The sequence below is a fragment of the Vidua chalybeata genome, chromosome Z, assembly GCF_026979565.1.
Source record: "Vidua chalybeata isolate OUT-0048 chromosome Z, bVidCha1 merged haplotype, whole genome shotgun sequence".
Lineage (NCBI taxonomy): Eukaryota > Metazoa > Chordata > Aves > Passeriformes > Viduidae > Vidua > Vidua chalybeata.
In genome coordinates this window covers 29540148-29557816 of record NC_071570.1, presented here as the reverse complement: position 1 = coordinate 29557816, position 17669 = coordinate 29540148, and the positions used below count along the sequence as shown (strand labels likewise).

At 36.3% G+C, this 17669-nt stretch overlaps 1 protein-coding gene across 7 annotated transcripts in view; it reads left to right on the top strand.

Moving 5' to 3' along the window:
* Window positions 1-17669, top strand: part of ERBIN (erbb2 interacting protein) — a 115319-nt gene that overhangs the window by 56503 nt on the left and 41147 nt on the right. For all 7 annotated transcript variants that reach the window (XM_053931338.1, XM_053931337.1, XM_053931335.1 and 4 more), the window contains 2 exons: window positions 12147-12225; window positions 12920-13009. In XM_053931338.1, the coding sequence (XP_053787313.1) occupies window positions 12147-12225; window positions 12920-13009 (169 nt within the window). The remainder of the gene's footprint in view (window positions 1-12146; window positions 12226-12919; window positions 13010-17669) is intronic.

Genomic DNA, 17669 nt, shown 5'->3' with positions numbered 1-17669 from the left:
CTTCAAAGAAATGGCAGGGAGTACAAGCTTATTTAAACTATTATCATGTGCCTGGTGTCAGACTTATCACAATTTGGATAGCTTCTCTGACTAGTGTTGCACATAAAAAATAGTTCTGAGGTCACAAGTTTGTTTACTGAGGTCATTTTGTCTTCCAGTAGTTCTAAAACCTCTGTAAAATTAAAAGAACCAAATTATTGTCCCTGTTTGTTCCTGCTGGGTGAAGTAAGAAATAGTGGTATTTATTCTGTAATAAATTTGGTATTATTTGAGACCTTGCTTGTTGGCATAAGTACCTTTCCCTTTCTCTTCAGCTCTCCACTGTTTCAACGATGAAAAATTTTGCTCTTGACATCTGCGAGCCTACTCTCCTCCCCTGTGTCTGTTTTTTTCTTTGTAAGAATTTACTGCTCACTTTATCACTCACACCCATTGTTCTAATGGGTGTCTTTAAAAGAGCCAAATAGGAGGTATTTTACTACTTTTCTAAGAATAGCAAAATTTATCAAATATGCAGTTCTTTCTTTTTCTGTTATATCTCAAAAGAATAGAATGTGGACTTCTGTGGAAAGAATTGCTTTTTTTTTTAGTTTATGAAAAAAAGCATCATTAGTGGAGATTAGGCCCAAAAAGTGCAGCATGATGAAAGATACCAAATTCTAAAATAATTCAGTGGTTTTCACATTCCTGCGGTTGTGGCAAGTGAATGGTGATAGTTCCTCTGTTTTTCTTGAAGTATTGATATACCATTAAGTCTTTCCTTCTGAGACGGATTGGGCGACATCATGAAGTGCAGATGCCTTGACATCAAATATGCATTTATTTTTAAAGGTTGTATTTTTAGAAGAACAGTTAGACTTTAATTTTCAAATACCAGTGCACATGAAATATGATAGGACTTTCACATAAAATATTTGAGCTGTTTCTGGCAGAGACATAATCAGACATATTGATCAAAGTATTTAATTTTCTAAAGAGCTGATAGGAAAATGAAAAACTAAGCTTCAAATTTAAAATGTTTCCAGGTTACTTAATGAATTGCAGTCTGGCTAACAGAGTGAGACCAGCCATATGGGAGACCATCAAGTTGTCCAAGTAGAATTATATGCATATATATGTGTGTACTTAATATTTGATGTTTAGATGAAAGATCAAAATCAGAAATTTTTCAAGGTAGCAGATTTGTTACATAAAAGGTTTTAGTCCAAGAAAGCAATGGTGCTCTAATAGCATGGGTGCGATAAGGAGATAAAAGAAGCTTCCCTCAAAGCTGTTAAAACCCCATTGGCTCCTTCCCCTGTTCCTATGTTGGTTCCTGTGTGCCTGAGCCACTCCCTCCCTATTCCCTGATTGGCCCATATCTTTGTACTGCCCCGAGACTACGGTGTCCCTCGGGCCCCTGGGGAGTGGGTAAGCGGGACTCTCCGTTTGTGTGCCGGAGTCCTGAGCATCTAATCGCGTGGCTGAATTAAACATCTGTGGATACAATGCAAAGGCCTTTTCTGCTTCTTTACCCTGGACTTTAGTAGCAGCAATTCAGGCTGCTACACATAGGAAAAATCTTGCCCTTTAGATTTCTGGCTTAAATGTGTTTGGTTTCATGCACACAATATATAAAACTGTAACAGAGACACGGCACATGTGCAAATGCTGATACTTAAGAATATTTAATAACATTTTATCAGAACAAGGATTCATCTAATCTAGCATCCTTCAAAAGTGACCAAAAGTAGTAGCCTAAGGAAAATCTAGTAAAATACAGGAAGCCAGGAGACGTGCATGTTTCCCTGTATGCTCCCAGCATGCAGCGCCTTCTCTTATTTGGTCTCCTTGAGCCAGACAGGCTGGTTTTTTAATTTACAAATCTTCATTTGACTACTTCTCTTCTGTCAGTTTATCTACTCTTCGAAGTGATGTATGTTTTGAAATATGCTGAGTTAGAGCACAAACCTTTAATGGAGCATAGAGAAGTCTTTGTACAAGAGTGTGGTCTGGAATGTATTATCCTTGGCTGCTGAAATGGTTGTGGCGCAAGTGTAGCCTTGAAATACCAAATTGCTGCTATATGCGCAGCAAGGATAGACTAGAGTTAGTCTCAACTCTGTTTTTATTATTTGTAGTAGTCAATAAGTTCAGTAGGTTTTTGGTAAGGACATCTGCTGTCTTTTTATGGCATTTTAACCAGATTCCCAAGGCTACTGTGAACCCTTAATTTAGAAGTATTTTGATGCTTCTTTCCAGATACACTTCAGCTTTGAAATTTCTAGCTGAAGCCTTGTGCTGGCCTAGTCACAAAGATGAAATCATACTTGAACAAATGGTTCAAAAATAAATAAACTGCATTCCTATACCAGAAATTACATCCTGAACTATACAAAGCATTGAGAGACGCCTTTTCTCCCACCCCTGTAACATAATGGGTTACATCTTAAAAATAAGTTGCAGCATACAGAATGTGGGACCAGTGTAGAAAAAAAAAAAAAAGTTTTATTTAAGAGGCTAAAGGAAATCAAAGCATTTTTAATCCTGAATAGCTAATTTATTTATGTGTTGACAGCTGTACAGGAAAAAAAAACCCACCTTCCAAAAAACCCTGCAACACCACTCGTCACCCTAAATCAGTCTCTTTTGGGGTTAAACTTTAGGAAACAATAATTTCCTTGTGACTCTGGCATGTCAACCTTAGCATGCATCTAGGGCAATGTGGAAGGCTGTCAAGGAAATATTTTTGACTCTTTGAAGAAGGGGAAAGCATTTATGTGCAGTGTCTGATGGCATATCTAAATGTACAGAAGAGTTAGCTTTATGGGTTACTTGAATCAAGTGGTTTGAAAGGCTGAAACATAGGATGAGATGACTGCCAGGAAAATCAAGCTTTCCTGGAAACTTGGGAAATGCACTTGAAATTGCTTGTGTCTGTGGGTTAGTCTAGTGGGAAACATGATCTACCTTTCCCTACATGCAGGTGGTGAAAGAAAAAAGATTGAATTTTTAAGTTCCATATTATTCAGGCCTTTGGAGGATTAAACAGCAAGATGAGCAAATTACTAGCAAGATCAAGAGTAACCTGGGGCTTTGGAAATAACAATACCTTCAGTAATCTCTGAGATATTTCTTTCACAGTGATGTTAAGCAAATTTCCTCCTGTCAGTTTGTTAATCTGTATTACAAGGAATCTTCATGGAAAAATAGACAGCCTAAACCTAAGAAAACCCTCACCCCCCTGCCTCCAGGCATATCTGCCTATAAAGTTATTTCAGTAATTTTAAAGAATTTTGTTAACAGATGCAAATTTGTATCAAATATGTTTTCTTCAATGTTCTAAAATAATCTATTGGTTTGGCAAATTGTCTTTAATATGCTCTGTGCCAGAAGTTGTGGAATTGGAGAATGAGAATTCAAGAAACTATCCAGTTTTGTGTTGCCTATCTGGTATGTTTAGGAATATGGCTTTTCTAAGGGATTGAGAATTGTTCATAGTAATAGGGGGAGACAGATCCAAGTTCCATTTTCTGCAGGAAGAAGTAAAACAGAAAGATCCTGAATACAAAATAACTTGCTGTAAATTTGCTGTTTCTCTGCTTATACTGACAGAGAGGTGGACGCAACCAGGGTTTTTAAATCATCCGTGATAGTGAAATAGGTAATTGATTTCCTGCAGAGTTCTGAGTCTGTAGCTCTGTGATAGTGTATCACTGTATAGATCCTAGAAATGTGCTCTAAATGTAGGCAGCCTTTCTATTTAAAGTCTTTTTTCAAGTGTTTGCAGTACTTTTTCCTTAAATACATTGTCATATTGAAGGTACTGAAAAGAGTCTGTCTATTCACAGTAAAATTATTTCTGTGTGTAAGAGAGGATGGGAATGGAAATAAATTTCAATGCAGATAAGGTTTTGAATGTGAAATTTGAGTGTATGTATCTGAAATTCTGAAATTAGTTTATTAAAAATGTCTTCTTGGACTCAAAAGAAATATTTGTAACACAAGAAAAGATATTGTAAATGTAATTATAGTGTTTGTGGATATGGATTTACATGTAAAGACAGCATAGAATAGGATCATAGAATAGAATTATTTGTGTTGGAAGGGACTTCAGAGTTCATTCCATTTCAGCTCCCTTGATAGAAGCAGGGACATTTTTCACTAGACCAGGTTGCTCAGAGTCCCATCCAACTCAACCTTAAATACTTCCAGGGGAGGAAGCATCCACAGCTTCTCTGGGCAGCCAGTGTTCTCCACCCTCGCAGTAAAGACTTTCTTCTTAGCATCAAATCTAAACGTAGTCCTATCCACCCCATGTCCTGTCACTACTTGCTCTTGTAAAAGGTCCCTCTCCACCTTTCTCATATGGACCTTCAGGTACTGGAATGCTGTAATTAGGTAACACTGAAGATAACTATACAAATTTAGTAGAATTCTCTTCTTCTGGATCTTAACTACCTATCCTAGATTCTTCTCCTTCTAACTCCAGAACATCTTATCTATTTTTAGGGGCAGATTGGTAGCACAGGGAAGATTCTTTCTCCTGCTCTGAGCTGAGACAAGAGTCTGTTCTCCCTTGCCATGTGAATTAGCTGATCCTACTTCCTTGGGTTGGATGTTAACTTACCTTCAGCTCTAAAGGATTTAAGGGAGGGTCATCATCCTCCCTGTGTGAGAGCTTAATGCTAGCATCAATGGCCTGCTCAGATTCCCAGATGTTACCCTGCCTAGTGAGTGCTTTATGCAATGAAGCTTGTCTGTCTGGGCACACTTGCACCCATGGCACCCAACTCTGTCCTTGGGTTCTGGCAGGGCTCCCAGATTCTAGTGTTCCCTGCAGCTGAGTCTCTGAGATTTCAGGAGGTCTGTTCAGGTGTAGGTATCTACCTGAGGAAGCTGTGGCCTGTTTGGGTTTCATGCTCAGAACAGGAGTCGCAATGGGTAGATTGTGACCAATTTTGTTGCCAAAAAAATTTGCTATGTGTTGATGACTCCATAGGATGAAGTGGCCCTTCCTCATGAACTGCCATGCAGACCCCTGCACCACTTCTAAAGCCACACGTTCTGTTCCCCACGCTCCCAGTCACTTGCACTCACTGGACCCATTTAAGTCTCCCATGATTGCTTGCCCCTGGCTATTCTTTTCTCATCTGTAGAACTGCTCTCTCTCATTTGCAAGAACTGCTGGGACTTGTCTGTTTCTTGGCAGTCCTGATAGGTCTCTCAGCTGTTACTCAGTTTACCCTGACTCCAGGAACCTCCTGCCCAGCTGAAACCTAGTGCTTAGTCTGCCCAGAACTTACTGTAGCAACTGGTGGTGTCACCACTGTCACTATGCACCTCGCCAATTACCCCAAGGAGAAACTTCTTTCTTTACTTTTGTAACAGGGTGTACTTTGAGTGACAGTTGTCATGTCACTCAAAAGTGACAGCAAAAAGTGACTGGATGCACAGCACTGATTTTGCAGTCCAGGGTAGTAGGGAACAGGACACGGAAAAGCAAAGCCGCTTCCAATGGTTACGTTTTGTGCTTCTCTGGGTACGTGACAGCATTCCATCCATGAATTAGACATGATTGAAAACCATGTAACCTTGGAAATTGTCCAAAACAGCATCATGGCCACAACTATTGTCAAAAATTCTGCTGGTGCCCCACATTTTGCAATTTTACCCTGCCCTGGCATGTTTTAATTTATGTAAATGAATGTGTCAGGCATGTCTTTAAGAAGCCTGGCTGAATTACTCAAGAATTACTGGCTATCCTTTTTTTCCATAGAACAGGTATTGAGAAGCCTGTCTTGCTACTCGTATTCCTTCTCATTTACATTATTTTAGAGACATGACTAGAACATGCCTAGAGAGACCTTACTTTAAAAATTGAAGGTCTTATAAATGGTTTGAGGAGGAATGCTTGGAAGACTCTTAAATGTTTGTTGCACTGTCTTAGCTGTGCTAGGACATATGTATAAAAGCAATAAAAAACGCAAACCCACAAACTCCAAAACTGTAATGGGAAAGGTGTTACTGCTGTCCTACAGATGAGCCTTGCATCTTCTGTGAACCTGAAATGCTGGTGGGTCTGAAACCAGTGCAGTGAGGAAAGAATATGGAAAGCAGAATGAATGTTCAAAATGTAAGGGTAGGTGGGTACGTATTGTGCTTTGAATTGTTTGGGTTCTAATACACTGTTTACTTCAAATAATGAAAAGTGCTCATTTTCGTTCAGAAGGTGTGCAGTTTTAAAGTAAAATGTATAAATATGTAAATACATAATTATGTAAGAATATGGGCTGTGACTGATACTTCAGGTTTTCAGTTTAAAATTTCAGGTTTTGCAAACTGATCTTTCATATTCTTTGGGAGATTTGTGGCATATATTCTTAAAAATATTTTACTTGGTAGATCCATATGGGTTTGAAAGACAGTTGTAGCAGAGGCCTGAGGGGAAGAACAAACAACAGCTTCTCTTTTTGTGGTGGAGCTGCTTGTCCAGAAGTTAGACCCAGGATAAACAGACTAGGTGAGGTAAGAAAGCGGGTAATTTGTATTTATGCAAGCTAAACCTATATGTTTGCCTGTGTGTTCTCTATACTTGCAAGGGTGTCAAATGGAGTAAGTGCACAGCAGGCTGTAGTTTAATATATTTTGCTCCAAGAGAGCTTTTTAGTGTGCCTGTTGTTTGGAGAGAAGATTTTCCCCTCACATTTTCTGCAAACTGAGAGATCTAGCTGCAGACTCCTTTGGGAACATCACCTGTATGGCTTCTAGACGTCTCACATGTGTTAGTGATTTTCTTGCTCTGTGCATTTTAGGTATTGAACCAAAATGTTTTTCTTGGTACTATTTAAGCTTATTTAAAATTTTTCTGTGTAAGAAGAGGTGTAACTCTCTATGAATAGTGTTACAAATCTGTAGATACTGCCAATTCTGTATAGCAGTTTCTATAACTGCTGTCTGGACATGCTAGCTTTAGCATTTGTTTCTGAATTAAGGTATGACCACAGTATGAACTGCAGAGCAAGTCCCCATCTGCATTGGGGCTGAAGCAGGATTGTACAGGGCTGTCAGCACTGAGACCTATTGCAGTAAATGATTCTGCAAACAGTGGATCTGACTTGCACAATTTTCTATAGATATGGAATTGCCAGTATTTGAGTAAAAAAAAAAATTATCTGATGGAGAGAAAAAATTGTCTCTGTTTTTTCTCCTGCTCTGCAAGTTACACTGACCCTAGTTGATAGGAGAGCATTGTGCTGTGTAGGGGAGGAGATGAGTGTAACTCCAGATGGTGAGGGGGACCCCATTTATACTTACAGTCCTTAATCCAGGCAGAAGGACATTTGAGCACACTTGCTGTGACAGGCTATGCAAGAAAAAATCATTGTTCTCCAAGGAGTTAAAAATCAGGTGAAATTCTGTATTTCACTCATGTTATGTGATCAAGAACTGAGGTTGATTGCCTCTAGATTTGCATTTGTTGACCCGAAATCCCTGTATGACCTTTTTGTTATGTTCTTTGGGCATGTGCCACAGCTGGTCTTGGATTGTAATTGAATACCACAAGGTTTTGCCAAGTAGAGTTCTGAATGATGAATGCTTTCTGCTTTTGGCTTAATCCAGACAAGAATTTTAAATTCCTCTTCCTTATCTTACTGCCAGATGTTCTTAAACATATTTTCAGAGATTTTTTTTTTTGTTGGTTTGATTTGTTTGTTGTATTTGTTTGTTTGTTTAAACTTTTGTTTGGACTTTTTGTTTGTTGTTTTGGGGGTTTGTTTTTGTGTTTTGGGTTTTTTTGTGGGGGAGTTGTGTGGGTTTTTTGGGGGTGGGTGGGTTTTTTTATTTGTTTGTTTTTTCCTTGTTGGTTGCTTTTTTTGTTTTGTTTTGGGGGGTGGGTGGTTGTTGTTGAGGGGGTTTGTTGTTTTTGATAGAAACTGGCCAGCGAGTTTAAAAGTCCTTGAAATCTGGGAAAACAAGGAGGAAAGAACAGACAAGTGAATGCTAAAAGCTATTACATAAATCTAACTTCTGTGGTAAACTACACTACAAAAAGAGATTTACTCCCAATTCAATTGGATCTGGTGGTTAAAGATGATCAGCAAATTGTGTTTTCTCTTACTGTGCTCTGCAGATGTTCATGTCCAGAGGCACGATTTGTATTTTTTTGGAAAACAGTGAGCGTGATCTATAAACAAATTGAGCACTGAAATGTGTTGTGTATAGTGATTGTTACCATGTAAAGTACAAAATTAATAATATGTTGAAGAACCTGTCCATATAATGCTTTTCAATGAAAGTGGAATAAGGCTGCAACAGACTAGGTGAACTATTGCACTATCTTCTATAATCCTTGGGTATCAGTGTACAGAGAAAGCAGTAAAGACCCCTAAAGAAAAATAGGATTTAGAAGGAATGTGGATCTCAATTTGCAGTATTCATCTAATGAGAGGCTCGTGGAAAGATTGAATTGGCTATCAGTTGAATTAATTAGCACAATGTTAAAAATGAGTGAAGATACATGTGGTCACAGAATGTCTTGATTTTCTGAGCTTCCTTGATGAGGAAGAAGATTCAGAATATTGAGGATAGATGAAAAGCAGAAAAACAAGCAACAATTCCTCTTACAAAGTGCTCTTTACAACTCCATTTTCCTTCCCTCATAGCTTTTTCTCATGTCTCTCTGCCTTCTTATTTATTCTTCTTTCTACTTGCTTTTTGAATTTTTCTTGGTGGGAGAAATTAAACAATACTAATTCAACAATAATTGCATGTTTCTAGCATGCAGGAGGAGTATAGTTGAGGAAAAGGGAGTGGTCAGAACATTGTTATGTAGCCAGTCAGTACATGCAACTTCCTATCATGTGGTAGAGAGTAGCAGTCTCCTGATTTTTTCCCCCTAGTTTCTGAATGTATATTACAAATATTTGGTATATTTCATACTGTCATTCTCAATATGGTGCTCTTTTGAATGATGGCCATTTATCTGTACTGAAGTACTGAGTGAGGTTGGTTAAGATGCTATGTACCATAATGATTCTGGCTTGAAGAAGAAGCAAAATTAAGTTCCCAGGCTCCCTCATTGTTAGGTTTCTCATATCAGTTGAATTTCTATTATTAATTTGTTGCTAAAACTGTTGCTGTCTCTTGCCCAAGGCATAGTCAAACAGGGACTACTGTAGTGTCCTCTGATTATGTATAAAAGCATGCTGATTTAACATGTCTGTATTTGAATAGCTAATATTTTATTTGGCTGTTGTTTTGAGAGTAAGCTTAAATTGACATTCTCCCCTCTTGTAGATGTGCTATGTGTTTTGGTTTTTAGGTAGTTACTGCAAATTTAAGCATTTTGTCCTTCCATGAATTCATTACACAGACAGTGGAAACTAATGTTAATATTGCAAACACAAGGTTTAATGTGTTGGACCAGAGCAATCTTTCATCCAAGGACCAAGCCAAGGCCAGTAGTGAGAGCATCTCTCAGAAAAACTAAGCTTAGAGAATGTCTCAGTATGATTCAAACAGAAAAACTAAGGGCACAGAGTGAGCCTGAGACACAGCTTGGCCTCCAAGGAAGCGCTTAGCTTTTCTGATTAGTGTAAATGCTTATTTTAAGCATTTGCCTTTTCTCCAAGAAAGAGCTTAGCTTTTCTGATTAGTGTAAATACTTATTTTAAGAAGGTAAATTTGTATCCTCAGAAATAAAGAGGTCTTCATTTTTTTTTCAGACACCAGAAGTTCACTTCATACAAATCATCTGTAACTTCATTTCTGCAGGCTCAGATTATTGTGTCATGTTAGATGCTTTCCATGTATGGATATTATTTTTGCTGAATGAGGTTTATTGCTACAACTGGAATTAAGATCATGTATATTTGAGTTTCTTAGAAGTGTGTTTCTCTTTGTAAGAAAGAGAAAATATACCCATATACTAAGGGTATATGACAGCAATAGATAAGGTATGGTTCTGCTCTGTCTGTGGTAGTTTCCTAATCTTTCTTGGACTCAAAAATAACATTACTGCTTTACAGAAATGAAACTTTATAACATTATAAATATTACCTTTTTAGTTTTGATTTTGTACTGAGTAATGGAAATTAATTAAATTAGTATCCCATTGCCATCTTCTACTTTGACTCCACTCACAGATTCAGTAAATTTCACATGGCTGAACTCATACACATGAACACATACTCACACACGTGTATATATGTGCGTGTATATATATATATATATATATATATATATATATATATATATATATATATATATATATATATATATATATATAAAGCTATATTTTTATTTACACCTGTGAGTATGCATAAACATGCATGTTACTCAGGAAGCATCAGAAATGTTGGCCTGTTTTACCACTGATAGTTCTGTTCTTCCTAGTCCCTTCTGCTTCTGAGTTTAGCAAATTATTTCCCAAAAATGTCCATCATACTTAGGTGTATTTAAACTCATGGATTAACTAAATGTCATGTTTTTTTCTTGCCTTTTACCTTTGAGTAATGGAGTACAATAAGTCAAAAAGTATCGTTTCGATGGTAGTATTGACAAACAAGTTCCTGTCAAGAAAAGACCTAAAAGTCTAGTTTGAAAGAAATGGTGTCACTGTTTTAGTTGAACTTATGGAAAAGTCAGCACAGTATCTTTGCCACTCATTATAACCAATTGCTTAAAGTTTTTATTTTGTTACTGTTTTTCTTGTTTACTGCTATCTCTTAAGTCATTATATACCAGGTCAGTCTTGTTACTGCACAAACATAGACTCAAGCTTTAAGCTAAACATCAAATATTCTGCAATTTTTTTATGTTAGCAAAAATATTACTTAGCAGCTGATGCTTCACCACATGTTCTCAGAATAGATACATGAAGTTCCACCTGCCAGCCTGAATGAGAAGTGATGCTGCCCTTGTCTTTCTCTCTGAAGCTGGACTGTTAATGTTGTTTCAAGCAGCATGAAATTTAGTACTCTTGCTAATCTACAAACAAGCATTCACAGAGTATGGTTCCTTCTTGTGGAACCTGTGATCTTGTTCCCTGGGTTCAGTTGCACTTTCCACATATCTGATAAAGCTCTCACAAACACAATTACATGCATTAACTCAAAAACAAAGAGCTAAGGCTTGGTATCTGGGGGAAAAAAAAGTAATTTTAAACTAGCTTTATTTATTAGCATATGGTGTTTTTTTGCTGCAAACAACAGCGTATTCTTAATCCAAATAGAAAGATACCAGTATGAATGGTTATTGTATTTAGGACAAATATATTTAAAATAAAGACACCTGTACCAGGATGTAAGAGCATGTTGCAAAAGCAACTGCAGTTGTGATAGCAGTGGGTTTATTTTAATTTTTTTTCATGGTGTATATAATAAAGATGGAGGTAACGGTTTGCATGGTAGAATGATTCAATACTGATTTCCTTCTGATGTGGTGGATACGTGTCATATTCAAGGCCTGCTTTTTAAGTTTCTGACAGATAGAGATTTTGCAGATATGTGGAATGTAGCACCACTCTGGCATTTTCACAGATAATCTTGGAAAAAAAGAAAGTTGCTTATTGTTTTAATTTTCAAACATAAGTGTGCTTGGAGCATTTTTTGTCCTCCTCTCATATGATCTAGATGCTAACAGCAAGCATACATCACATTTTGGGATGGATATCTGTTCATAACTGTGAAACTGTAAAAATACTCAAAGATTTGAAGCATTACCATTTCACCTGGATGTTATACAAGCCATGGATTTGATAAAGAGATCCCACTGGAAACTTTATGCTACCAAGTGATTGCCTTTTTAAAAATTAATTATGTTGGGACAGAGGTTCTTATCTTAAGTACATTCCAAAGCACAAGTAATTCAATATTTGTCAATAAGCAATAGGAATTTAGTGTACTTTGTGTTTGTAGCTTGTGAGCTTCATGCTAACCTGAAACATGAAAAGCTTTAGGAATAGTATAGCAAGAAAATGATATTGCGTAGGAGTATTTCCTTAATGAAAACTGTATGTAAAATGAGACATCAGAAAAACAGTTCACTAGTTGCTAAATAAATCAGAGTTTTTATGGCTCATGGTTTCATGTGCATAATTTTTATGGATGTGGTGGAATCTAATAATTAAAGGCTGTTTTTCTACTTCTTTCTGCATCTTGCAGGCATACAGGAGTTTCCAGAAAATATAAAAAACTGTAAAGTCTTGACAATTGTCGAGGCAAGTGTAAATCCAATTTCAAAGTAAGTTTGTAAATTTTTCGATGTTTTATGTTTTGTCTAGAATTTGCCCCAAGACATGTGCCAGCCTTTGGAGGCGAGAGCAGAGTTCCCTGAGAAATCTCTTCAATTAACCTTGTTGCACTGTGATCCAGTATAGCTATCTCATTAAAGTACTTTGCCAAAGCTAATAGGCTATGTGGACTATCCTTCATTATACCATGTAGCTTTGTCAGCTTAAAATCCATCACTTCTCTGTGACTGTACAGAAGTGTGCAAAGAGTTTTCTTAATAACAAAAATTAATTCTGATTTAATATGCATTTCTGCTATAGTGACAAAATTGATTTGCCAGAAATTTCCACTGCCAGAGATACAACATATCTCTTCTGGGGAAAAAAGGGGTTGTGTATTTTTTAATTTATCCCGTTGTTTCTAATTAATGCCTTCTTCTCATTACATATCAGGACATCACAAGTTCATGGCAAGACTACATCTATTTGTAGTTTTTATTGCCTGTAGATATTTTTCTCAATACTTAAAATAATTTTGAAACCCATCTTCTAGAGAACAGCTGTGTAGTGTGGCTTTAAAGAAATTCACCCCTTAATTTTATCAATATGTAGGACTTCAGTACTATACTGTTGCTTAAGAAAATACGACTTAATGCCTTGAATTTAAATGAAACTAAGGTACTATGTTATTTTACTTCTATATAGGCTGCCAGATGGATTTTCTCAACTGTTAAACCTAACACAGCTGTACCTGAATGATGCTTTTCTTGAGTTTTTGCCAGCCAATTTTGGAAGGTAAGTTGAACATGAAACTTTATATGTACATTAGTTTTAAGTTTCTGCAGAGCAGTTTCTTCTGGTTCTGAAGCAAAGTGGGTACTGAAGAAAGGGAAGAAGTGTACATTATGGATTTGCAGTAGTTACAAGGAAAAAAAGCCCTGAATCTGTATCAGCAGCTTTTAATTTTGACTTCTGAAGGACAAAGGGAATGCTTATGAAGGCTGTAAAATGCATTTACATTCTTGTTTCTTTTCCAACACTAGTCCGGTAAGTAAGGAAGTATTTTTGAAATTTGTGTTGCTTGTCCTGTAATAATTCGAGTGAAGCAAATAATGACAACTGTAATTCCACTTGTCTTGCTTGTCCTGGATGCACAAATTACTTCATGCACAACTGTAACTCTCAAGTCCTTTATTGTCAGGAATATTTCTGAAAAACCTGGCATATTTATGGTGCATACTGACTATGCAAAACTATTACATGTAATAGTTTTAGTACAAGGTAAATACTAATCTGCTACCAATGTAAAATAGATTAAATCTTGCAAGCAAAAATGAAAGGGTAATACTCATAAAAGGAAAACTCCTAGATGAGTATAGGTTATGCTGTCCTAGGTTATGATGTCCACATCACAGTGCTTTTAGCCATTTCTGTAGTTTTCCCCTCTCCATTCTTATTTTATGCTCTTTTCTCCTAGATTGTCGCTTTCTTGACCCATCCCATGTCCAGCAAGCATCTCTTTCAGAAAATACAGCAATTAGTTAAGCAATCATGTTGCTGAGTGAAAAAAATTGCCTTAGGCCATTTTTTCACTGTGTCTTTCACATTGTGCTGTGTGGGCCAGCACAGTTTGCAAGAGATTAGTACACCCCCAGATAGTGCTGGAGCAGTTGGGCAGATCAGGAGATGAGCAATGGAACATAAGCACAGGTGCTCTCCACTAATGACCCTTAATTTATTAGTCATCTGTGATCAGAGCTGTTGGCTTCCTCTTCTCTGTTACCAGTTAATGAATGACTAAGAGCACCAGATCTGATACACATTCAGCTATCAAAACAGCTGCTTATGATGCAGATGCATTATTGTCATGCTTTTTTTTCTTTTTCTGCTGCACAAAGTTTGCATTTCAGAAGCCCTCATTAAGGTTGAAGAATATCTGGAATATACATAATCTTGTTGAAATTCTAATGATTGTGTATGCTTTTTTCTGTTCTGTTTTTTAATAGTCTAACCAAATGGTAAGATTTTCATAATTAAAACAGGTTCTACAGATAAACTTGAAGACTTGAGGTTGACACAGCTGATACTTTAAGTAGTTAATCTTACACATAATACATAATACACATTAAAAATTCTCGTAATTTTTTTCTTTGTCACTGTCAGCTTCTATAATGCTTAATGATTAGTGAAATGGTGAAGTAATTTATTACTAATATCATAAGAATAAATCAGTTACTGAAGACAACTTGAAAGCCAGTTCTCCATTGCAGTGTTTCTCTTGATAGTTATGAAGAATTCTGCTTTGCTTGTTAAAATCTAGTGATTTGCAGCATCCTGTTCTGTACCTAGAAGAATTAATTTGAAGTATTCATGTATGTAAGTTTACCTGCTAAAACAGTGTTGCATAGAAAACATAGTGTTCTATAGGGAGATGATGTTTAGATCGAATAAATTGGAAAACAATGAAACATTAAAATACCATTTCAAAGTAAGGTTCAGACCCCTTTGACATTGTCTGCTTCTGTTCTGTAAGTGATGAGACTGCTGTACTATCCCACAATTTTACATCTAGGTATAAATACTTTCTAGTTCAAAGTCTTTTAACTTGTGCTTCAGAATATGGAAATACTTCTTTTATAAACAAATAAATTCTCCTAGAAGCTTTTGAAATATTTAATCTCATAAATGACAAGCCTTCAGTTTCTTCCAGTTTGGTGCATTATTTTTTTTTTTTATACAGCCATATAGCTATTACTTTTCATTGTTTAGGAATATGTGAAGTAACTGAGTTCTTTTGCCTGCTGCTACTGCCAGCTGTTGTCAATAATATCTCCTAAAAGCTAAGCCAATACATATAATGGCTAACAAGGTTTTTCTGCTCTGTGTGTCAGGTTAGAAACCTGGTTTACATCTCTTTCTCTCTGAGTGTTCATTGTTTCTGCAGTTTAATTGCTGCCATTTCTCATGAGTGTTGTCCCTCACTCTCTCACCTGCTGTATTTGTAGTGTTCTCACATCCTTCAATTATTAGACTAAATAAAATTTTGTTTTCTTCTGGTGTGGTAGGTTTTCCTCTGTGTCTGAGTATATTAGTATATTTTGGAACAGGTTTCAGTTTTAATTCATCTTCTTTTCGACAGAGGATGATGACATCTATAGCTATATTTAGAATTTTAATTGGGGTCTCTTCATGGCTTGTCCAGTGTCATGATTATCTTCTTGTTTCTATTGGAAATGTCTGTGGTTGTGCTCCAGTGTTCCAATTATCCTCTTTGCAGCTGCCTAGTGTAATTTCTTACATGATTAACTGATGTGTTGGACAGTTCAGTTAGAAATGGCTGATGCCTACAAGGAAATCCTAAGTACTTGGCTTGGTGTTATGGTATCTTGTCCTTTTTTCTTTTTTTTTTTGTCCATAAGTCTGTACAGTTTTTTTTCCCTATGGTGTCTTACTAAATCACTGTATTGTCTGTGACATAAGCCAAGTTAAACATTTTTCTGATCTTAAAAGATTGCTATTAAAAAATCTTGTACAGGATAGTCGTAGAAAGCGTCTTTGAGCACCCCTGTCACTACTAACCTAACACTCACCCTGATGCTTAGGAAAAAATTTTTATAATGGAAAGCACTTTTAGTATATCCATGCAGTGTTTTATTGGATTTATCTCCATGCTTTATTCTCATCTTCAGAATTTGTGCTAAAGATTTTCATAATTGCGAGGTCAAGATTATGCCATCTTTTTTCCCCTTTTTTTTGTGAGTATTGTATATTGGCTGTCTTTCAATGATGTTGTTCTTGTCCAGCATGTTGGGTTTACTAAAAGTCACCGGACTTTTGATATGATGAGAGTTCCTTTGGAATTCTCGGGTGACAAAGTGGGGGTTTTTCCTCCATTTCCAAATGGAAATTTGAATGTGTTGATATTGGCACACATCGTGGCTTTAGTCTTCATGCCAGTGCACAAATATCTGAGAATTAATATCCTTGCCTAAGAAAACCATATATGTTGTATCTGAATACTTGTATATTTACATTTAAATACACAAATACATAAGCAGAAAATGTTAAACTTGAAACTCATTTCTTGCTCATTTTGAGACAGGGTTTTAAAAGGGAAACATTATTTACTAATGGGTGTTTAAGATAAACAAGGATTTATCTTCAGTGTAATTCTAAAAATCTGGCAATGGTGTCTATAATGGGATATCGCTTCCAGAGCCTCTTTACTGGATGTTGCAATTAATTTGCTTTGTATCTACTTTCTCAACAATTTGCCAGTAGTATCTGTAGTGGTAGATGGTTTTAGTAGTATCTACTTCGGGATATTTTTTACATAAGTGTACAGTGATAATCAAATTTAGTTACATATCGATATATATATATATATATATGTATTACATATGTATATATGTGTTTTGCAGAAACTTTGGTAAATGCAGCCTGCAACATGCATACTTTTTATTTCACATGCCTTTGCATTTTAGTAATAAAATAAAAATATTCTGCTTTAGAAAAACTGCTGAGGAGGTGTAAAGTAAAGAACATCTCTCAATGCAATATTTTTATATTTCCAAGGAATGACTGCTTGTTGCACAGCAAGTTTCAAGTGTACCTGCTGTATGTTTCTTTTCCATTTTTTACAGGTGGTACAGTTTATGAAGTCAGATTTAAGAATGATATTGATCTTCTCCTGGAAAATTGTTCATGTAGAGATTTTGTTTTATTGAAAAGTTGTGTTGCATTTAAAATGCAGGCGAAGATGGTTATCATTAAAGAACAATGCTGAAAAAATAAATTTTAAGCTATTACAGAACGTATACTTCCATATATAACTGTTACACAGGTATACCTGTTACAGCTTTGTGCATTGGTGATGTGCAGATAGTTCTGTGGTGATGGGTTTTTCAAGTCCAGAAATTAAATATTTCTGTACAAGAAGGACAGATCTTTGCCACAGAATGGCACAGATAATACACATTCTGCCACTGTGAATTCTGTTATTCCTTTAGTATAGGTGAATTAGTTCTTGATTTCTTTTCCAAATTAAATGCCACTTCTTTGGGTCCTTTATTGCAGTTCAGATGCTCAGCTTGGATGGATGCTGGATGCTTAGCACTGGCAATTGGAAAAAACAGCTAGACCTAGTATTTGATGTGCATTTTTATTTTAATCTTGAATTAGCTCTTCAAGTCATAATGGAAGAGGTGACAACTGCTTCAGTCCAGTATTTCTCATCAATTACTGGAAAAAAATTACATGTTTAGACACAGCCTGCATCTCCCAGCCAGGAAAGGTTGAGAATGTTTTCCTAGTAGCTTCTGTGAAGTTCTATGCATAAGAAATTCAATATTTATATCTTCAGTCTCTTAAGGCTAGCTGAGAAAAGATCAGAACAGGAACAAGGTGACAAAGCTGTAAACATTTCTGTCACCAAAGGCAATCTTTAAGTTCACAG